The 24,224-nt window shown below is 45.4% G+C and overlaps 1 protein-coding gene across 1 annotated transcript; it reads right to left on the reverse strand.

Annotated features, from left to right (window-relative positions):
• Nucleotides 1–1,082: 1,082 nt before the first annotated feature.
• LOC146341852 (vomeronasal type-2 receptor 26-like) lies at nt 1,083–23,321 on the reverse strand. Its single transcript, XM_084805216.1, has 4 exons — nt 23,261–23,321; nt 13,401–13,563; nt 2,622–3,467; nt 1,083–1,459 (listed from the first exon to the last, which is right to left on the reverse strand). The coding sequence occupies exons 2-4, from the start codon at nt 13,545–13,547 to the stop codon at nt 1,454–1,456; spliced, it is 999 nt and encodes a 332-aa protein (XP_084661342.1). The 5' UTR covers nt 13,548–13,563; nt 23,261–23,321; the 3' UTR covers nt 1,083–1,453.
• Between the last annotated feature and the right edge of the window lie 903 nt (nt 23,322–24,224).

The raw sequence follows: 24,224 nt of genomic DNA on the forward strand, positions 1-24,224 counted from the left end.
TGGAGGATTTCTCGAACATCCCTAATCACATGCTGCCCATGCAGTGTTGGCTTCTTATTTTTTCTAATGATGATTGCATTCCCTTCGCCACACAAGTGCACAGCTGTTCTCACCGGGGGCACAGTTAGGGTTGGCGGAGAATTTCTCCCCGAAACTTCGGGAGGCCGAGCGCCAACGTGTTCGGCCCCCCAAACAAGTTTCAGGGAGAAATCCTCCAAACTCCCCCCGCCCCCCGCACCCCCCCGGGATGGGACTTACCTTCAGCGAATGTCCCTCCCGGTGGTGGGTCCGGCCAGCGGTTCGGCAGGTGTTCGAGCGGGGCGGGAGCAGCAGCCGGTCTTTCGACCGGCTGCCGTCGCCGCCATTGAAATCAAAGAAAAAAACAATGCCCCCTGATAGGCTACGTGACGATTCACGTAGCCTATCACGGCTAGATTTGCAAAGTCAGCCGTGATAGGCTACGTCAATCGTCACGTAGCCTATCACGGGTGACTTTAAAAAAAAAGAAAAAAAGCACGTACGGATAATGGCGGCCCCCATAGGGAGCCGCCATTCCCGTTCCTTATTTGGTCGCTGTAGTCTACGTAAATGTTTATGTAGACTACGGCGAAAATAAGGGCAACGCAAATAGCGTTGCCCTTATTTTCGCCGTAGTCTACGTAAACATTTACGTAGACTACAGCGACTAAATAAGGAACGTGAATGGCGGCTCCCTATGGGGGCCGCCATTAGCGTACGCGCTTTTTTTTTTAAAGTCACCCGTGATAGGCTACGTGACGATTGACGTAGCCTATTATGGCTGACTTTGCAAATCTAGCCGTGATAGGCTACATTAATCGTCACGTAGCCTATCAGGGGGCGTTTAAAAAAAAAAACTTTCGCGTTCGCGGCCGGGGCGAGGCGGGAAGCCTCCCCCCCCGGCCTGAACTTCGCGGGGGGAGCAGCGAAGCGCCTCCCCCCCACCGCGAACGTCCTTCGACGACAGGTAAGGGACTTTCGTCCACCCCTAGGCACAGTTAGACATGGCACTGTGAGATCTGTGATCATGATGAGAAGAGGACAGAAAACAGCATTTCTCCATGCAGTGTCCCAAATTTGTCTTTTATTGATGATATCAGAATCCTCAGCCTAAATGTTTGTGGCCAGGTTTTGTTCTTGACAATGGGGACAAATGATGGAAGAAGGTATCATCCTCAGGAATGCAAATATTGTATGAGAAGCAAAATTTAAGAAATAAAATCACAACAAGAAATGGAACACCTATAAATAGTTCATAGACCACAAAAGAGAAAGCTGCAAATGGCAATGCCATTTATTGTTGACAAAATTGAGGAGCTGAGTTTACGAAGGTCTGGTGGGGATGATGTTTTCCAAATTTCTTTCTTCTTCTTATTTATTTCATTTCATTTCTATACCGCCCAATAGCCGAAGCTCTCTGTGCAGTTCACAAAAATTAGAACTAAAGGGCACACAATAAAACAATATAACATATATAGAACATTACAACCACAGTATAACAATATAACCACAATAAAACCTAGCAGCAGTGCAGGAATTTAGATTTAAAACAGCAAAGCTGAAATTCTAGAAAGCTAAAATGCTAAAATGCCTGGGAAAATAAAAAAGGTCTTCACTTGGCGCCGAAAGGAATACAATGTAGGTGCCAGGCGAACCTGACTAGGGAGCTCATTCTACAGCCGGGGTGCCAGAGCAGAAAAAGCCCTCCTCCTAGTAGCCACCTGCCTCACTTCCTTTGGCAGGGGCTCACAGACAAGGGCCACTGAGGATGATCTTAGGGTCCGGGCAAGCATATTGCAACCTTTTTTCTCCCCTGGCTGTGTCACTCTCCGAATGCAAGTTCATATATTATTTGCAAATGCATCTTTATCACAAACAATGGTAAGGGAGCAACATCAGCAGGTCTAGCCTGACAGTACCAACCAGCAGTGGTAAAGGAACATCTAAATTGCTGAAGTTCTCCCACTGATGCATTTAGAGAGCAATCCTATGGCCACTAGACACTGCCAAGTTGGCTATAGGATTTTTTGGTTTCTGGAAAGTGAGGATGCCCGACCGACGCTATTTGTGTTCCCCTTATTTTCGCTGTAGTTTATGTAAATGTTTACGTAGACTAGACGTGCCAAAATAAGGAATGCAAATGGCGGCACCCATGGGCGCCACCATTTGCGTACGCGCAGTTTTTTTTTTTTTACTCAGACGTGATAGGCTACGTAAACATTTTTTAAATGTATTTTTAAAAAATCTAGCCGTGATAGGCTACGTAAATCTTTACATAGCCTATCACGTTTTTTTTTTCTTGTTGTTTTTTACTGGAAATGGTGGCGGCAGCGGCGGCCAGTTGGAAATCCGGCCGCTGCCACCGCTGCCGCCGAACCACCGCCAAACCGCCGCCCCTGCCACTGCCAGGAGGATTCGCCCAAGGTAAGTCCCGTCCTGGGGGGGCGGGGGGGCAGCCCGTTTCGCCACCAATTTCGGGGGGCCGAATGCGCTGGCGTCCCCGAGATTCGTGGCGAAATTCTCTGACATCCCTGCCACTCTTTCTATAGGATTGTGCCCTTAACATAAAACTGACAACCACATTACATGGTTGAGGCCATTACCTGCCATGATTGGATTTTCTCTTTCTCTCCTTCGATGTGTTTTCGTTTGGATGAATACATTGCTTGTAGAGCATGGGCCACAGAATAGACAGCATTGTAGATGCTATAGCTGTGACCAGTTACACGAATTGGAAGGATATTCCTAGGAAGCCTCTCAATCATCTCTTCTCCAGTGCAGTTCTCCCCTCCTGTGTTTCCCAGAACAGAATCTGGGAGTACACAGTCAAAGGCATGTGACCAGAAGTCTCTGATAAATCCGTCATCTTTATTGCTGGTAGGGTTTCTACTCTGAAGAAACTCTGGGAAACCTTTAAGTTCATTTGAGTGAACTCCAACAGATATCGCTCCATGGAAGTTCTGTATATTCCAACTGCGTTCCTCCTTGCCATAAGATTTCAACTCTGGCTGGGCTGTCAGAATCCACACTTTGCCTTTTGGCTTTTGTATTGTATCGACCATTTGTGATAGATTCAGCAACCATCGTAACTTCAGCATAGAAGGAGCATCTCCGTAAAAGACCAGTACCGTAGCTCTGCTCTTCATGACTTTCCCATAAAGCCCCAGTGCCCAATTCATGAACTCTCCCTTCTCAACAAGGTAACCTAAATTGGTAAATGATTCCATGAAAGCGAAACAAATGCCATTCTGGGAAAATAGTGGAAACATATTCTGCATGAACCATTCTAAATGTACTCCATCCATAGCAAATAACCCAATCCATGTCCATTTGAAGTGGCAGAGTAGTTGCAGAACTCCCCTGTGCTGTTGGATATCATCTGGGACCATCCGGTAAAGCTGAAGGACATGGTTGCTGTCAGTCCTCCCTGGGGCAAATGCGTACAAGAGCTAAAGACAGTTGAGGGAAAGGGTATTGCAGGATATGCTTTTCTCTTTTCTTTTTTAAGAATCAAATTGAAATAGGAATGTCTTAGGGAGCACACGTTCATGTAAAAATGTATTTTTAAATGACAATTCTTGTTCCCTAAGATTAACTGAACTCTTTTACAAGATTTTACTATGTTTTTAGGCCATAGTGGTTTAACACATTGTGTTAAGGGCTTTCCATGTTCATTCAAGCTCTAAAATGCCAGGAAATTACCTCTGTCTAGGGATGCTGGAGACATTCATGATGGATTGAAATGAGCTCAGGTTTCTAAATATCTGACCTTTGGAATGTATTGCAGAGCGCCCCCCTTAGGCCGGGTGGAGTCTGTGGACTTTCAGATGATATTTTACTTTCCTGAAATTTACCCGTTTAAATCCATAGAAAAATATGTAAGTTTCTGGTGAGGAATCATTGAATGGAATGGGGAACAATACACTAAATGTTACATACTGAGGTAAATTATGTAAATAATTACATAAATACTTATGCAATTATTTACGTAATTATTTCCATAGTTTCCCGCATGACGAAAGAAAATATTTCTATCCGTCTGTGGGTGGATGACGGAACAAAAGGTGCCTGACAATCCGCAAAACACAAATGGAGTGGATTTTACAGAGTCTGTACATCCCTACCTCTATCAAGGGCCACACCATTAACATGCATTCTTTAGCCAATATGCATATGGTGCGTAGGGATGTACGCAAGTCACTTATCTTTCATGGATTATGTTGATGGTGGGGGGGAGGCACTCCGTCCCTCCCCCCGGAATCCTGAATGGGGGGGAGGTGCTCCGTTCCTCCCCCCCCCGGAATCCTGGCCGGCCAGCTGTGCTCCGCAGGGATTCTGCGGAGCCGCTGGCCGGCTCTGCTAGCAGCTGGACATCCGGCCGCTGGCTAGCAGGGACGCAAATGGCGGCGGCTGTAGCTGCCGCCGTTTGCATCCCTGCAGTCAGCCATGATAGGCTACGTAAATGTTATGGAGATAGTTACATGATAGGCTACATAAATAGCGTCTGCTACGTAGGGATGTCAGAGAATTTCTCCATGAATCTCGGGGAGGCCGAATGCCAGGGTATTCGGCCCCCTGAAATTGGTGGAGAAACGGTCTGCCCCCCCCGCCCCCCCTGGGGATGGGACTTTCCAATGTCGAATGTCCATGGCGGCAGTGGCTCCAGCGGCAGTTCGGTGGCGGTTTGGCAGTGGTGCGGCGGCGGCAGCCGGTCTTCCAACCGGCTGCTGCCGCCGCCATTTCCAAGTAAAACGAACAAACAAACAAACGTGATAGGCTACGTAAAGATTTACGTAGCCTATCTCGGCTAGATTAAAAAAAACCACAGTGATAGGCTACGTAAATGTTTACGTAGCCTATTACTGCTGACTTTGAAAAAAAAAAAACCACGTACGCAAAAGGCGGCACCCCTGGGTGCCGCCATTTGCATTCCCTATTCTGGCACTTGTAGTCTACATAAACATTTACGTAGCCTATGGCAAAAATAAGGGCAAAGCAAATAGCGTTGCCCTTATTTTCGCCATAGTCTACGTAAATGTTTACGTAGACTATACGTGCCAAAATAAGGAACGCAAATGGCGGTGCCCATGGGCGCCGCCATTTGCATACGTGCTTTTTTTCCCCAAAGTCAGCCATGATAGGCTACGTAAAAATTTATGTAGCCTATCACAGCTCACTGCAGGCCAGGGACTTAAACGGTGGCGGCTACAGCCACCGCAATTTGCGTCCCGCCGGACTCGAGGTGTCGCGGCTGGAGAGACGGGGCACCTCCCCCCTGGCCAGAATTTCGGTGGGGAGGGACGGGGCGCCTCCCACCCAGCCAGAATTTTGGGGGGAGGGACGGAGCGCCTCCCCCCCACCGCGAAGCAAGCTTCGGGATCAGGTAAGCGACTTTCATCCATCCCTACCGCTACACTATTTGTGTTCCCCTTATTTTTACCGTCTTAGTCTATGTAAATCTTGACGTAGACTAAAACGTGCCAAAATAAGGAATGAGTATGCACGTGGTTTGTTTGTTTTTTAAGCCAGCCGTGATAGGCTACGTAAACATTTACGTAGCCTATCACGGTTTTTTTAAAACCTAGCCGTGATAGGCTATATAAATCTTTTCGTAGCCTATCACATCTTCTTTTTTTTTTGAACTGGAAATGGTGGTGGCGGCAGCTGGTCGGAAGACTGGCCGCTGCCACTGCCACCACCGCACTGCCGCTGGAGCCGCCAGCAGAGCCACCGGCGCCAGGAAGATCCGCACCAGGTAAGTCTCGTCCCGGGGGGGGTGGGGGACAGACCATTCTGCCACCGATTTTGGGGGGCTGAATGCGCTGTCATTCAGCCTCCCCGAGATCCGTGGTGGAATTCTCTGACATCCCTAACGGTGTGGTATCTCACTTGTGCCTCTATTAGTTCCAGCTTCACCACTACCTTGGAGCTGGATGACTGTCAGTGGCAGACCTAAGTCCCACATTTGTCTGTTCACTGGAATAGACACATGGAGTCAATGCAACTGAAACTATCACATGACTTGAACTACCATTCCATGTTACAAGTACCTAGCTGGCAACCAGTATGATCCACATAGAATGAGAGAGTTGGAAGGACCCCTGAAGCTTACACATGAACAGAATGACTGACAGGGTTAGATTTGCACAGCCATTTTAATTACACACACAGTGTGTGGATGCATGTTCTGTGTAATGTGCAGATGCCCCCAATGTGACATTTGTTTCTTGCATGTCCTTTTGCCACCACACAAAAAGAAACAGAAATGGTTGAATGAAATCTTCTTTGTCTGCCAACTGAGCCTCACTGTGCAGGGAATGCCCGAGCCCTGGAACAGCCCCTGAGAAGTCTCTCTTTTGTTTCTCCACCAAACATGCCTCAGATAGTGTTGCAGAACCCAGAGTCAGAGAGACCACGGAGTGAAGGAAAAAGAGATTCTTTATTTAACGCGCGGGCTTAAGGCTGGAATCGTTTCCAAAGAGCCAGAAGCCCTGATTTACATTAGCACATTGGTTTTATAGACATTGTGACACATATGAAATGGCTCCTCCTCTCCCTCCCGCATGGGGTTGCAATCCTCAACATTTTTTCTCTTAGCACTATTGTTTATAATACAAGAACTGGGTTATAGGGTAGCCATGATAAGGAGAGAACAGAAGAGAACAGCAGAGAACAAGATATACAATTGTATGACCTTTGACAAGATAAGGAATTCCTGTGTCTCGTCAGCTTACAACAATATATTCAAGGGAGAAAGAGCTCAGCAAGAACATGAAGCATGAGACTGCATGAGGCTACTTAGTCTGATCCCCGATATGGCTGCTACATTCCCCCCTTAAATGCATAATTTCATTACAATTATAGCATTTTTGATAACCATACAAAGCTTTTTGTGACATACATATTACTTAGCCTCTTGTTGGGCTATTAGAGCATAGAGGGCAGCAGTTTTATTAGCTGAGACATAAAACAGATTGGTTAAACAGCGCATAAGACAAGGAACGCAGAGACATAACAGAACTTTTATGAACAATACTGGTAGAATTAGGATGAACAATGCTTTTAAGCTAGCTAAGATCTGGAAGCCAAGGGGTTAACTAATTGAGCTAATTGTTTTGTCTTATTGTTTTGTTAGCTACTATATTGTGCAGCTTGTTGATCTGTTCATCTACAGCATTGCCATTATCAGTTAAGTTAAAACAACAGAGCTTTTGGTGTGTCTCACAACTTAAATGATGAAGAAGGAAGAGGTAATCTATACCAGCTCTATTTTCTAGAACTGCACCTCTTAGATCACGCAACTTTTTATTTAACAATGACAATGCTCGTGAGGTGGCATTTATGCTTTTGGCTAAGCTGCAAGCTAACCAGTTGTTCTTTAGACCATTAGCCAAGGCTAAACTTGGAACCCCAACTAGTGACATTGCTAAGGCCAATTTTTCTGAGTCAGAATATAACTGCACATGACTATTACAATTTTTAGTTAGTTGGAGTGCTCGAGGCTGCCGTTGACGGATTTTCTCGGGCTACAGGGGAAGAATTGGCACCAGTTTAATTGGCGGCTGAGGCAACATGGGTGGTTATCAGACAAGTTGGCAGGAATCAATGACCAAGTGCGGGAATTACATGTCTAAAACCATCCATGAGGCAAAAGTATGTGGGCATCATTAAAAGATATGTTTTGAATTTTATTACAGTGGAAGGGGGCCAGGGATAGCTTTATATTTTCTGGAAAAAAATTTGACAATTAAGCATTTGTGCACACGTAGCATTTGTTTCAGCAATGATGGGGGTGCGTAGAGTGAACTCTGTAGGGGGTAGGATCTTTGCAACCACGCCCCAATTAGCATTTTGGGAATAAGTTAAACTTACACCATAAACTCTTAACATGGTATCTTTTTGAATTTTCCCAGGATGTCTACAGACAGGTATTAGACAAGAGCTAATAAGCCTGTTTGCAGGTATACCTCTTGGCAAACAAAAATGTTTTACTCTTGTGATGTTAGCCAGGTGAAGCCAGTAATTATCAGCAAATCGCTGGGACAAACTTTCTCTTTCAGGGGCAGACCCCCCTTTTTGCACCTTATTAAGGAAACACAATGCAACACTACTAACACTACAACACGCATGTTTGATCTTCTTTGGGATCTGACCGTACGCTGGGCAGCTATTCACCTGGCAAGCTGCAGTAGGGTCTAGTCCCCTTCTTCAATTCTCCAGTTGCAGGTCTGACCGTACGCAGGGGGAACAATTTCCTGGTATGTCCCCAGTAAGGTCTAGCCTGAGTCTTCTTACTGCTTTTTCAGAATGATTTTTAAAGGATTTTCAGGATTTCTGTTTACAGTCTACTCTCCCCCTCTCGCTCTCTTGACTCGTGTCCAATGTATCTAGGGTTTAACTCTAGCTGCTTTCATAGCTGTGGGGGTGGAAAGTATGACAGTTTTCAGTCTTTCCATCTGGGAGTCAAAGGGTTATTTTTCCCTTTTTAACTCATACTTTAACTCTTGGTTGGAAAGGATGAACTTCTGTGATGGGAATGGCTTATTTTTTTAAGACAAAGCGACGCTGGGCTTGAAGACCTTTGCTCAGTGTTTGGACTTCTTGTTGCTTGCTTTTGATGCTGCTCCAGTGTCAATCATGAAGTCAATGTCACGGCCCCTCACAGTCAATGTCACGGCCCCTCTCAAGCTGTCTCCCTCTTCGCCCATTCTGGCCCCTTTGTTTTTTTCCTTTGTGTATTTGATTTATTTTATTTGGGCATTCATGCCACTAATGTCCATCTTGTCCACACTGGGCACACTGGTTCTTTTTTAAGAATCTTCTGCCTCTGCCGGGTCTTCTTTTTTTCTTTTTTCGTTCACGTCTTCTTGGGCCTCTGGGTCGAGGGGGGTGTACTGGCGATAGGCATTTGAAAGACGCTCCAAGTACGCTCTGGGGCCTTGGTGGCACCTTGCAGCACTTTAGACACTTTGGTCATATTAACTGACTTCTTCATACCTGCCTTTCATGGCTTCTAACAGCAGGGTTTGATACTGGGTGAGGCGCTCTAGCCGCACTTGTGTTTTGGGATTCCAGCAGGGGGGGGTTACTTACAAGGAGACTTTATTGGGTAACTTACAGCACACAGGCGTACTTAATTTTTGGATCAGACAGCTTCTCTGAACCACGAGCTATTGCACTAAATGGGTTTTTATACTATACATGTTACCCATAACACTAGCAAGCATTTTCAGCATAGGCTAGAAGTGTTTGGTTCTCAGGCACAGCTTCCTGTAAACAACTTCGCTTCCCAAAGTGCTTGATAACACTTTTTATTTATTAGTATGGGAAGACAAATTTTTTCTCTTTCTTTTGCTTTCTTTTTCTTTGCTGATCTGCCTGTATTGCAGATCATGTTTCAAACTTTTTATATAAAACTTTCTGCTCCATGCACCAGCCTTGTCTCTTTATTTGTCTTTTTCAAGTTAAACTTACTTAAACTTTTCTGCCTTACACTAGTCCCACTGACACACATTTGGGATAGGCTCTTCTTCTCCTTCTAGTTACATTTTCTTCATTTTAAAGAACTATTACATTATTGTGGCTACTTTACCCCAGGTAATAAGCTCCAGGCACAATCAGCTGCTTTTAATTTATCCTGGGGGCAACTATGGCCACGCTTCTTTTTTACAAATGTTTTTTCTTTGCCTTTTGCCTTTTCTTTTTCTCTCTTCTCTATCTGTCTTCTACTTTCTCTATTCCTTCTTTTCTACTTGCTTTTGTCTTTCTTTCCTTGTCATCCATTGGGAACCACACTTAGTATTATTTGGAGTTGCAACTAACACTAATCTGCAAATATCACATATACTTTATGATATTTAAGAAATCATAAAATATATACAACAAACTTTTTCTGCAATTTAACACAATGAATGGAAAACACTTCTTGCATGGTAAGGCATGATGGAGCAGATCCAGCAATTATACTGCTCTTCTGGCTGAAAGCTCAGGGCTCATCAAAATCAAGGGACGGGCATACCCACACATGCAGAGTTCTAGGTCACCATTTTTGCATCAGCAACTCTATGCTGCATGAGTTTTAGCAGAAGGAAATCTAAAAGTCACAGATCAAACTCAGCCTGCTGTACACTGAGCTGACTACAAACACAGACACATGGTCTACAGCGATGAGAGTTCAAGTTTATCAAAAGCTTCATAGCACTGTCCATGGCAAGTTTGTGACAATTTAAAATTTTAGTTCATGTGCAGAGTGTCTCTAAAAAGCCCAGACATTGATGGAGGCAAACAGAGAAGGCTCTGGGCAATGAAGATGCGATGTTTCCAGCAAAGGCTCTCCACTTTTGCATGAGTTTAAAAAGGGAAAGTGTGGCCCTACACCCCTTCTGACAGACAAGGGCCTTTAACTTTTTAGCAAGGCTTCTGTTTAAACAGAGCGGCACAGCTCAGCTCTCTAGCCATGATGCTTTAACTTGGGCAACTCCTCTGTAAATTTTATTTTACTTCTGTCAGGTTCTCTCACAGACATTTTAAAAACTTACTCTTTTTTTTTTTTTCTCTTCTAACCTGGTACACGAAAGCACTGAAACACTGAGTGCCGAAACTCAGGACGCTGGGGGGTGATGGGCATCGCTTTATACTTGCATTTTTCAGGCAGCCATTAATCTTCGGGGAGGCGGTGGGGTGATTTGCAGGACTTCAAAGGCAAGCTTCTCAGTTTGTTTGTATTTGTAAATCCCAAGCTTAAAACAGGACACGATGAGGTACAGGGCCACCAAATTCTTGCTTTGGCACGGGCAACAAATAACTCGGGTTAGCTTTCTTCGCTGGGGTCTCAAACAGGAAAACAGTCTTAATTTAAAGTTGTAACATCACTGACAGCGTCAGCCAGCCAGCTACACAGATCTCATTGTTTTTTAAGACAGTTGCTCCAATATCTTCTTTTCTTCTCAATCAGGTTGGGTCTCCCAGCTTACACAGTTTATTGCAGCTTTCAGGAGCATGGTAGTAGCGCGATTTTGGCTTGGCCAGGAACATGCTGTCTGGTTTCTCGGTCTCTTTAGCACACACACTTAGGCAGTGTAACACTGGACACTCAAATCAGTGAGATTTCTTCATTGCAGGGAATCCCACGGCAAAAGCTTAATGGTTACGCTCTTTAGAAATCATATAGCTGATGGTCAGTAGCTACAGGCTCTATGCAATTTTAACACAGTTCAAAGCTAAACACGGTTACCTTGACAGAGATCTTCAACATGGTCTTTCCGCTTCATTCTGCTTTGGGACAGTCTTATGGCACACTTTTCACTCGAAGAGGGGTCTAGCCTGTGCTCTGGGGGCTGATTCTTCACCTTTATTTTCTATTTTGCCTTCATCTTCTGGGTCTTCATTTTCAGTTTCCATTTCTTAGGGATTTCATCTCAATTAGGCGAGGTGATGATGTTGCACAACTCAGAACGTTGTGGGCAATTTTCCTGCCCCCCCCCTCTCAGCACACTAGGCTAACAGCTACTTCTTCGGCCTTACACTCTCACGCTCCCACGCTTTGTTAAAAGCCAGACTGTCCTGCAACATTTTTCTAATTAACAGCCTCAGATCTTGTTTTTTTTCCTCTCAGCTCGACCTTGAGCTTTTTGCTGTTTTCTCTCTCTATTCTGAATCTTTTAAAAAAACCTTTTTCCTTCTTTGTTTGACATACATCTCAAGGGGGTGCAAGGTTTGCTTCCCCCACCACCCATAGCCTCCCTCCTAAATTGAAGACAGACACAATTAGGGAATGGGAATTGGTCAGTGAGTAAGGGGTCTCACTGGCCGACACAAGAGGATTTTTCACATCACGCACTTTGCTACTGGCCTGGGCACCCGGACGGTCAACGGTATGCTTCAGAAACCGCAGTAGCCACTCACACAATCATCAATCTCTCCACTACATCCATATGTCCCTGCCACCCACTTTTCCCACTTTTTACCAGAGCGGAAAACGGCTTCCCCAGCTTCCTCAGCTTCCTACTGAGTACTGGCGTGCTAGGTACTGGCGCCCACTCGGGGGTGTGATCAGGCCCCCCTTCTACCCGCAAGGAGTAGGTTCTTTTGTATACGTATACCACCAACACTGACCTTCTTCATAAGGCGGGGCCCTCTTTTTTTCTGCCCAGTGGCCTTTCTCCCTAAAGGCGGGGCCCTCTTTTTCCCATATACTTGCCTTTCTCCTGAAGGCTTCCAATGTGGGTTTCAACTCAATTGCAGCTGCGATACAGGCAGGGCTCAAGTTCCTTCCTCCGCTTCCCAAGGTTCTCTTGCTGCTCGCTGCCGTTTGGGCGATCCCGGTGCAGGCCTTCTCCCATTCACTCGACAAAAAGGTCGGTGGCGCCAAGAAAGGGAGGCATGCGCCGAGCTCGTCTTCCCGGTGCGGCGATCAAGAGCAGGCAACTGCCACCTGTCTGGCTCAGAGCCTGCCACATCCGAGTCACGGCACCATTTATGTTGCAGAACCCAGAGTCAGAGAGACCACGGAGTGAAGGAAAAAGAGATTCTTTATTTAACGCGCGGGCTTAAGGCTGGAATCGTTTCCAAAGAGCCAGAAGCCCTGATTTACATTAGCACATTGGTTTTATAGACATTGTGACACATATGAAATGGCTCCTCCTCTCCCTCCCGCATGGGGTTGCAATCCTCAACATTTTTTCTCTTAGCACTATTGTTTATAATACAAGAACTGGGTTATAGGGTAGCCATGATAAGGAGAGAACAGAAGAGAACAGCAGAGAACAAGATATACAATTGTATGACCTTTGACAAGATAAGGAATTCCTGTGTCTCGTCAGCTTACAACAATATATTCAAGGGAGAAAGAGCTCAGCAAGAACATGAAGCATGAGACTGCATGAGGCTACTTAGTCTGATCCCCGATATGGCTGCTACAATAGGGGTGGGACCAAGAGAAGGGCTTTCCCATTAGATCTTCAAAGCTCAGCGGGCTTGTATGAGAGAATAGGGTCTTTCAGGTAGCTTCCTCCCAAGCTGTATAGGGCTGTAGATGCCATGTCCTTTATGTCAATCCACAACCATCACTTTGAATCATGTCTGGAAACAGAGTGGTAGCCAGTGAAACAGACCGGTAGCCAGTTGTAAGTAGAGAGTCATGTGTTCCCTGTAACCAGCCGCAGTCACCCGTCTGGCTGCAGCATTGAGGACCAGCTGAAGTTTCGAAACACTTTTCAAAGGCAGCTCCAAACAGAACCCATTACAGCAGTACAAATGGGATGTAACTAAGTCAGATGTGACCATGGCCAGATCAGACATCTCTAGGATTGGGCACAGTTGGTGCACTAACCTTAGCTGTGCAAGCACATTTGTAAACCTTCCCCTCTGCACATGCCTCTTACCTGTGGACTCTTGTAGATGCCCAAAACAGTGGTTACTTGGTGGGAGATGTCTGCATAAAGTCCCTCAATGATGGCTCTTGGAATTCCATGGACGCCACAGTTGTAGTTGGGGAGAAGAATGTTCCTCGGGGAAATAAGCTGCATCATGGCACGATAGGCCAGCCTATGATATGAATAGGTGTCATGAATCTCAAATCCCACCGTGATATTGGGTAAGAGCTGGGGGTTGTCATTGATCTCCTTCACTGCAAATGCCAAGGCAAGGATGTGCTGGTAGTTATCAGTCATGACACTAGAAAGAGATTTTCATTTGTTTCACATGTTAGAAAATACCTTGCATTTTGATGTGCATCTTTTTTATTACAATTATAATTTTTAAGTACTGTATATTATGGATGCATTCTCTTGCAAGGAAGTTTCAAACATGCTGACTCTGAATTTTGCAACATGCTTGTTATATGAATTTACATTAGGGATGTACAAAAGTGACTTACATTTTATGGATTACGTTGATGGTGGGGGGGGAGGCGTTCCGTCCATCCCCCCGGAACCCTGGCCGGGGGGGAGGCGCTCCATTCCTCCCCCCGGAATCCTCGAATGGCCGGCTGTGCTCCACGGCAGCTCTGCGGAGCAGCTGGCCAGGCCTGGCCCGGCCAGGCCAGAGCTGCCCGCAGCCAGATTTCAGGCCACGGAGGGCTCTGGGTAAAACAACAACAACAACAACAAAAACGCGTACGCAAATGGCGGCGGCAACGGCCACCGCCATTTGCGTTCCTTCTTTTTACCATCTTAATCTATGTAAATATTTACGTAGACTATGATGGCGAAAATCAAGGGGAACGTAAATAGCATAGCAGGTGCCATTTGCGTCCCCTTTTGATTCCCCGTTTTAGCCTACGTAAAGATTTACATAGGCTAAAACGGTGAATGAAAAAGGGATGCAAATAGTGCCTGCTACGCTATTTACATTCCCCTTGATTTTCGCCGTCATAGTCTACGTAAATATTTACGTGTATTAAGAGGGCCAAAAAGAAGGAATGCAAATGGCGGTGGCCATAGCCGCTGCCATTTGCAGACGCATTTTTTTTAACCCACCCCCAACCATGATAGGATACGTAAAGATTTACGTACCCTTTCATGTCTTTTTTCTTTTTTAAAAAGCCTAGCCATGACAGGCTACGTAAATCTTTACGTAGCCTATCACGTCTTTTCCCCCCCCACACACAATCCTGGAAATGGCGGCGGTGGCAGCCAGTCAGAAGACCGGCCGCTGCCACCGCCAGAGCCGCCGCCGAAGCCACTGCTGCCCAGAAGATCTGCCCCAGGTAAGTCTCGTCCCGGGGGGGGATCCGCAGGGGGGCGGGGGGTGGCAGGCCGTTCTGCCACAGATTTCAGGGGCCAAATGCCCTGGCATTCGGCCTCACCGAGTTCCGTGGCGGAATGCTCTGATGTCCCTAATTTACATTACCCTACATCTTGGCTCAAGATCCGTAATGGTTGCAGAAGCAGCACCATTGGTCACTGTTAGGAATGAAGAGAAAAGTCTGGCAGAGATTCTACAGCCTAGCAAATGTGTACATCCTTCTTCCACTGATTTGATTAAAAGGAGTAGGTCCCAGGTAACTGCAAAAATAATTCTAATGCCAACTAGAATACAAACCAACACCCAACAGTCACAATGGGCTCCCTTTCAAATTGGCCAATCCACAGACTTTGGGGGAAATATACCCCAATCCTGAAGCTTCCCCACCCTTGCTGACACCCTTGTTTATTTGATTACTCCCTACTGTACAGATATTACCCTGAATAACAAGCTAGAGTTAAATTAATCAAAGGGCAAGGAACCTCCCTGAACTTTCTTTTCAGTCCCCAGAACTGAGCGTGGGTGCTCAGGTGGGGCTTGACTTGTCTGACCAGTTTAGGAGGTGAGGATGTTTCAGTATTGGTGTGTGTGTGTATTCGTTTTGACCCATCCTGACTCTAGCCCAGGATCATTAAGTTATGTGTAGGGTGGAGAAATTCAAGAAGCTATTTGCACACAACTTTAATTCAAACACTACTGTGGTGCAAGGGGTGTATTATCGAACCCAATAGAAATAACTGAAAGGTGTCAGCAAGGCATATCCTTTCAACAGTGTCATTTAATCTGTATTTAAATAGTTCCTTGTTGTGTGGGTGTATTGGCCCCAGCAGCGTAGCCAAGTCATTTGTAGTGTTAGAGGGGCCTAGAGATCCATAATGCTTGCTTAAGTTCATTATTGTTGCAATTCTGTTGCTATTAAGACTCTGAGCATGTGAAGATGATTCAAAGGGCTGATAGCACAGCCTAGCACATTCCATACCAATGACTGAGAGTGTTATCAATCATTCTGCCTGGGAAGTGAAGTTTGTTTACAGGTGTCTGTGCTAGGAACCAAATGCTGTTAGTTTATGCTGGGAATGAACGCTAGGGGGTGCTTGCTGCTGTTATACTGCTAAAATGTATGGTATAAAACCCATTGTACCCCATGGCTCTGGGTTCAGAGAAGCTGTCTGATCCAACCATTGGGTACGCCTGTGTGCTGTAAGTTGCCCAATAAAGTCTCCTTGTAAGTAAACCTTTGAATCTGATGTATCCCTATCTTGGCACCTCTAACCTAAGAGTTCAATGCCCACGGCCGGGGAAACACAGTGGGTGATGAACAGCAGCCTTCTATATTGGCAATTCTTTTGTATGCAGATGATACAGTACTGTTGTCAGTAAGTAAGGTGGAGCTGAGGGGTGCCATTAAAATAGCCATTAAGTATCACTTACAATAAAAAAGTATCACTTGTGAGCCATTCATTATTATTCATTACTTGCATTTTTAATTATCTGTGTAAATATTTATATGCCACCTTTCATTATCAAATCACAGGGCAGTCTACAAAATTAATTTAAACCACAATTAACATTTAAGAGTACTCACGTCATCACTTTTGAAAGAGGATTAAAAAATTAAGGGTGATAAAACTGTGTTTTGTCCATGTCACAGTCAATAGTTAGAAACTGTACTACATGTGACAGTATTATGTAAAATTTATATAGACAAAAGAACCAGACCAATACCCCCTTTGATTGCACCCTTTCTAGGAAGGAATGTAAAGTGGTACATGGCTTGCCTGCTTATGGTCACAAAAGCTTGACCAAATCAATTGTAAAAGTTCCATAGCGGAAGTAGCTTTTACAGAATTGCTAATGGGTACTGGCTGATCTAAATTGGGTTTACATATTTAACAATGAAAAAATACCTTTACAAAAATATTCTGTTAGTGGGATTTTGGGTTCCCCAATTGAATCAAACATTTGATGTTTGAAATTTGAAGTTTTGTGGATGATTAATGAATTTGAACTGATATGAAATTGCTTGATAAGACTGTAGATATAGAAGAAGAAGAAAAGTGTTTTCTTTGAGAAAATCAAGCTTTCAGACTCATTGCCTTGTTGTGGTGAAGGGGCTTCCATAACTCAGTGAAGCCATAAGCTATGCCGTGCAGGGCCACCCAAGACGGACAGGTCATGGCAGAGAGTTCTGACAAAATGTAGTCCACTGTAGAAGGAAATGGCAACACACTCCAGTATTCCTGCCAAGAAAACCTCATGGAATGTATCACAAGGCTAAAAGATATGATGCTGGAAGATGAGACCCTCAGGTCAGAAGGTGTCCCATATCCTACTGGGGAAGAGCAGAGGGTATTTCCAGGTAGTGCCAGAAAGAGTGAAGCGGCTGGGCCAAAGCCGAAAGGACACTCAGCTGTGGATGTGTCTGGTGGTGAAAAGAAAATCCGATGCTATAAAGAACAATATTGTTTAGGAACCTGGAATGTAAGATCAATGAATCAAGGTAAGCTGGAGGTGGTCCAACGTGAGCCGCTGATGCCGAAGAAGTTGGGGTTGATTGGTTCTATGAAGACCTACAACACCTTCTAGAACTAACACCAACAAAATATGTCCTCTTCAACATAGGGGATTGGAATGCCAAAGTAGGAAGTCAAGAAATCACTGGGGTAACAGGCAAGCATGGCCTTGGTATACAAAATGAAGCAGGACAAAAGCTAATAGAGTTTTGCCAAGAGAACACGCTGATCATAGCAAGCACTCTTTTCCAACAGCACAAGAGGCGACTCTACACATGGACATCACCAGGTGGTCAATATCGAAATCAGATTGATTATGTCCTTTGCAGCCAAAGATGGAGAAGCTCTATACAGTCAGTAAAAACAAGACCTGGAGCTGACTGTGGCTCAGATCATGAGCTGCTTCTTGCAAAATGTCGGCTTAAATTGAAGAACGTAGGGAAAACCACTAAACCATTCAGGTATGACCTAAAACATATCCCTTATGAATATACAGTGGAGGTGAGGAATAGATTTCAGGGATTAGACCTAATAGTCAGAGTGCCTGAGGAACTATGGACGGAGGTCCGTAACATTGTTGAGGAGGCAGCATCTAAATCCCTCCCAAAGAAAAAGAAATGCAAGAAAGCCAAGTGGCTGTCTGATGAGGCTTTACAAGTAGCTGAGGAAACAAGGGAAGTGAAAAGCAAGGGAGAAAGGGGAAGATATACCCAACTGAATGCAGAGTTCCAGAGAATAGCAAGGAGAGACAAGAAGGCCTTCTTAAATGAACAATACAAAGAAATCAAGGAAAACAATAGAATGGGAAAGACTAGAGATCTTTTCAATAAAATCGGAGATCTCAAGGGAACATTTTGTGCAAAGACGGTCATGATAAAGGATAAAGAAGGCAGGGACCTAACAGAAGCAGATGAGATTAAGAAGAGGTGGAAAGAATATACAGAAGAACTATACAGGAAAGATCTGAATGTCCCTGATAGACATGATAGTGTGGTCACTGAACTTGAGCCGGACATCCTAGAGCATGAAGTCAAGTGGGCCTTAGGAAGCATTAGTAACAACAAAGCTAGTGCAGATGACAGTATTCCAGCTGAGCTATTTAAAATCCTAAAAGATGATGCTATTAAAGTGCTGCACTCAATACGCCAGCAAATTTGGAACACTCCACAGTGGCCACAAGACTGGAAAAGGGCAGTTTACATTCCAATTCCAAAGAAGGGCAATGCCAAAGAGTGTTCAAACTACCATACAATTGTGCTCATTTCACATGCCAGCAAGGTGATGCTCAAAATCCTACAAGCTAGGCTTCAGCAGTGTGTGAACCCAGAACTGCTGGAAGTTCAAGCTGGGTTTCAAAGAGGCCGAGGAACTAGAGATCAAATTGCCAACATTCGCTGGATCATGGAGAAAGCAAGAGAATTCCAGAAAAATGTCTATTTTTGCTTCATTGACTACACTAAAGCCTTTGATTGTGGGGATCACAACAAACTGTGGAAAATTCTTAAAGAGATGGGAGTACCAGACCACCTTACCTGTCTCCTGAGAAACCTGTACGAGGATCAAGAAGCAACAGTAAGAACTGGACATGGAACAACCAATTGGTTCAAAATTGGGAAGGGAGAACGACAAGGCTGTATATTGTCACCCTGCTTATTTAACTTATATGCAGAGTACATCATGAGAAACACTGGGCTGGATGAATCACAGGTCAGAATTAAGATTCCCAGGAGAATTATCAACAACCTCAGACACGCAGACGATAGCACCCTAATGGCAGAAAGTGAAGAGGATCTAAAGAGCCTCTTGTTGCGGGTGAAAGTGGAGAGTGCAAAAGCTGGTTTGAACCTCACCATTAAAAAAAAAAAAAACTAAGATGGTGGCATCTGGCCCCATCACGTCCTGGCATATAGAAGGGAAAGAAATGGACGCTGTGACAGATTTTATTTTCTTGGGCTCCAAGATCACCACACACAGTGAATGTAGGCATGAAATAAAAAGACGCTTGCTCCTTGGGAGGAAAGCTATGGCTAACCTAGACAGCATAGTAAGAAGCAGAGACATCACCTTGCCGACAAAGATTCATATAATCAAAGCTATGGTTTTTCCCAGTAGCAACTTATGGCTGTGAGAGCTGGACCATAAGGAAGGCTGAGCGCCGAAGAATTGATGCTTTCGAACTGTGGTGCTGGAGAAGACTCTTTCGAGTCCCCTGGACTGCGAGGAGGTCAAATCAGTCCAGCCTAAAGGAAATCAACCCTGACTGCTCATTGGAAGGACAGATACTGAAGCTGAAGCTCAAATATTTTGGCCACCTAATGCAAAAAGAAAAGTCACTGCAGAAGACCCTGATGCTTGGAAAGATTGAGAGCAAAAGGAGAAGGGGACGGCAGAGGATAAGATGACAAGATAGCATCACCAATGCAATGAATATGAACTTGAGCACACTCTGGGAGAGAGCGGAGGACAGGAAGGCCTGGTGTTCGATGGTCCATGGGGTCACAAAGAGTCGGACATGACTTAACCACTGAACAACATCAAAAAATGCAATAAGACCCAGTGGTGCATGAGTTGTTTGCCCAAAGCTCTATCTGAACTCTATCTCTTGTATGGGTCAAACATGGTGGGTCAAAGGAGTGTACCTTCCATCTAGGGATGTACGAAAGGCACTTACCTGGTCCCGCAGCTTGCTTTGTGGTAGGGGGGAGGTGCTTTGGTTCTCCCCCCGAAGTTCAGGCCGAGGGGGGAGGTGCTCTGCCTCCCCCGGCAGAATTTCAGGCTGGGGGGGAAGGCGCCCCGCCTTGCCCCTGCTGAAATTCAGGCCGGGGAGAAGTGCCCCGTCTCCCTGGCTGCGAAATACAAAAGTGAAAAAAAAAACAACACCAAACACCCGTGATAGGCTACGTAACGATTTACGTAGCCTATCATGGCTGACTTTGGAAATCTAATCGTGATAGGCTACGTAAATCGTTACGTAGCCTATCATGGGTGTTTTGTTTTGTTTTTCCTTTATTTTGCAATGGCGGCAGCAGCAGCTGGTCAGAAGACCGGCCGCCACTCCCACCCCCGACGAACCGCCGCTGAACTCCCCCCGGGACCCGCCACCGAGAGGGACATTCGAGGGAGGTAAGTCCCATCCTGGGGGGGGGGCTGGGGGGTGGAGAATTTCAGCAACAATTTCGGGGGGCCGAATGTGTTGGCATTCGGCCTCCCCGAGATTCGTGGAGAAATACTCGGCCATCCCTACTTCCATCTCTACCCACCAGGCATGGCTGTGCTAATCCAGAGGGCCTCAGAGATCACATGTTTGTGTAATGTTTCAAGAAGTTATATGTAGTGATGGGTGGATCTCCCAGGTCAAACTCTGTAGGCTTTCTCCATTACCCAAGTCCTTTCTGTGCTGCTTCTGTGCAAACTTTTTAAATATGGGAAGAGATCCCCACAGATGTTTGTCTATTTTAATGTGCATTTTGTGTTTATTTGTTTGAAATTGTATGCAGAGAAATTTATATTAAACTTTTTTGACAGAAATGATTTCTCAGACAACCAAACCAATGCACAAAGACTGACACAGAGTAAGAGGTTCCCAGGTTTTATCTAGGTCCTGCCAGCATATTTTAATTTAGTGATCTTAGTGGCAGTAGCTAAGCCATAGCAGAAGCATTTCTACCTTTGTAAAATGGGGAGTGGTATGCAAAATCTGGGAAACGATGAAATAATCAACAGTTGGGAGGAGTTGCCAGGCCAAGGGAAGTGGGGCCTCCTAGAGAACCCCAGGAGGCCATGTTGTGAGTTCAAGCAGGCTAGATTGGGCCCCCAGTCTGAGGTAAAACACGACCAATCTAAGATATCAATGATGTGGTTCTGGCATTCATATTTGGTCTTTAAGCAAACACATCGTATTCACATTATACATTAATGCATGGATATCTGGTGGTGGAGGAGGAGGAGATGGGAGAGATGCCCTTGAGGAGGCAATCAGTGGGAATTGGTTAAAGTATCGTTTAAACACTGGCAATGAGTAAGGATGAAAAGCTGTGGTTAACAACACCATGAGAAGGACGGCATGGCAGAAATATGCTGGTGGGGTACTAAATCTAGGAAGAGACAATAATTATACATACAAAAGGAAGCTATGCAATGGTGTTAAGGGGAGTCAAGTACCATTTCAAAGCCTCAGTGCATTTTAAGTGTCTATTTAAATTGGGCAGAGATTTTTTCTTGAATTTCTAATTTCTTCCATTAATGTTGCTAATAGTATAGCCTAAAATTCACTCTTCAGTGGCCCCTACTCCAATCATGAGAAACCCATGCACCTCCCACACCCTATTATTCTTGTGCTTTCAAAGTGTAATTGAATTGGTAAGTTGATGGTGTAGGTCCATGGTTGCAGCTGGGGTCTGGGCCCCTTGAAAGGAATGGAGTTTCAGAATTACAATCCAGGTAAGGTTTCAGCTTTATAAATTAAAACATGCATTGTTGCAGCTGAAATTACTGTTATGCTATAGATAATGCGCTGGACAAAATTAGACCAAGAGTAAACATTTCTGAAGTTATACATTTCTGTATGTATTTGTATACATATGTATTTAAGGGCACAGGAGTGCCCCTTTACTTAAGGACAGTCACAAAAATGTCCCACCATTATAAGCCTCAAAGTCCTACTGCTTCTACAAATGACACCTTTAGAGGTAATTATTTGAAATGCAGCATCCTTGATATACGCGAAGAGATTCATAATTGCGCAAAATTTCAAACCAATCTGATTAAAATTGCCAGAGGCACAGCAAGTTAAAACATTCTGAAAATGGACACATTGTACTTTTTACTCCAAGCTGTGGCTCAGCATAGCATATATTTCTTTCAACTTGTGGTAAAAACAACTGATGTGAATTATCCTGCCTTCCTGGAGGGTGTGTTTTTTATTGGTGTGCTGAAATTGTGAGCAGTGGCTCAAACATTATTAGAGTTTTGTTTTGCCCCATGGAAACCTATGGCAGCAGCTGCTAGCAAGGTTATATCAGGCATGCTCAGTTCCACTCTGAAGTTAGAATGTTGACTACTTCAGAGGAATTCTACTGTCTTGTAAGCAAACACAATTTGTGACATTGCACAACATCATTACTGATCATCATTTACTGATTGTAAACCCTGCCCACAGGTTTACAATCTAAAAGACTCAACATACAAGGGAAAAGGAATGGGGACAGAAGCTGGGGGGAGGGTCTTTCAGTAGGGCTTTCCCCTCTTGGGGATCTCTACACCTCAAGTTTATTGTGCATTCATGGTTGCTCACTCACTGAATTGTGAGGGTCTGTTACATGACGTCGTTGTTGTCCAGTCATTATTCCACTGTTTCCTCCCACCTATCCCATGGTTTCCTCAAACGGGAAAAAATTGTATTTTTCCAGATATGCGCAGATGTGGCACTATGTCCTCCCTGTGTTTTTCTCCCCTAGAGTGAATGCTGAGTATGGTTGTTGAGGGTGTGGACATGATGTTGAAGTCGGTGGCGAAGGTCTGATGGGCTCCTGCACCATTTTGGCCCCTCGCCATTTTCAGCCTGCCTGTTCAAAACAGAGTGGCAGAGTGGCAGAGCAGCAGCATGGGGGGGCAGCAGAGCAGAGGAGCAGCAGAGGGGCTGAGCGGCAGGGACTGGCCAAAAGCATGGAAGAGGGAGGCAGGGCCTGGGGAGATGGGTGGAAGGGTTGTCCACATGTCAGTCGCCATCCACCGGTAATGTGCAAGGGGAGGGAGAGGGGCAGGAACCCAGAAGCAAGTATCGCTGAACCTGGAGCGTGTGTTCTGCCTCTTCACGGAAACACGACGCTATGGGAATGGCCATCTACTAGGCATGGCGGAGAATTCCGCCACGGATCTCGGTGAGACCGAATGCCAGTGCATTCGCCCCCTCAAAAAAATCCGTGGTGGAACAAAGCCCCCCAACCTCCCCGCCCCGTGAATTGGGCCCAGAACGGAGCACCTACCTGCTGCTGTCCGTGCTGCATTGCGAATGGCGGCCGCGTCTGCGGCCGCCATTCACTTCTTCCATATGGCCATGATAGGCTACGTAAATACTTACTTAGCCTATCACAGCTAACGCAGGGACACCATTTGTGTTCCTGCGGAAGCCGTGATAGGCTACATAAGTATTTACGTAGCCTATCATGGCAAAACTAAGGGAACGCAAATGGCGGTGGCTACAGCGGCCGCCATTTGCGTTCCCTTTTTTTCCGCCATGATAGGCTACATAAATATTTAAGTAGCCTATCAAGGCAAAAAAAAGGGAACGCAAATGGTGGCCATCGTAGCCGCCAACATTTGCGTTCGCTGTTGTTTTTGTTTTTTGTGATAGGCTACGTAAATACTTACGTAGCCTATCACGGCTTCCACAGGGATGCAAATGGTGTCCTCTACACAGGACACCATTTGTGTCTGCACCAGCCCGGCAGTGTCTGGAGGCCCCGCTGCTGGTTGGCCCGGCAGGTGGCTCCATGGCCTGGCTGAAGAGCGGAGCCAGCCAGGCAGGATTCCAGGGGGGTGGAACGGATCACCTCCCCCCCTGTCGAGGATTCCAGGGGGAAGAACAGATTGCCTCCCCCCACCTGCGGAACCCGGAGGAGCCAGGTAAGCAGGGTTTCATACATCCCTACCATCTACAGAGAAGGAAGCACACATAAAGGGAAGCAGTTGTGATCCTGCACTGGAAACGGAAGTGGAAAGCCCTATCTTCAATGCAGGATGTTAGGCTGGTGTAGAAATCCCCCTTGTCTCCTTCAATACAGTCTGCAGAAATGGCTGCTGGAATATAGAAGTATACATAGTCATAACTTACATAACATTTTCAAATATAGTCCTAGGAGGACTTTTGTTGAAGGCATTTGGAGAAGAGTAAATACTGCTCTGATAAAGAAGGCCACTGAAGATGAACTCTCCTGGTTGAAAATACTT

This window comes from Heloderma suspectum, chromosome 6 (assembly GCF_057233095.1).
Source record: "Heloderma suspectum isolate Gila_16-S chromosome 6, 16-S_ref, whole genome shotgun sequence".
NCBI classification, from domain to species: domain Eukaryota; kingdom Metazoa; phylum Chordata; class Lepidosauria; order Squamata; family Helodermatidae; genus Heloderma; species Heloderma suspectum.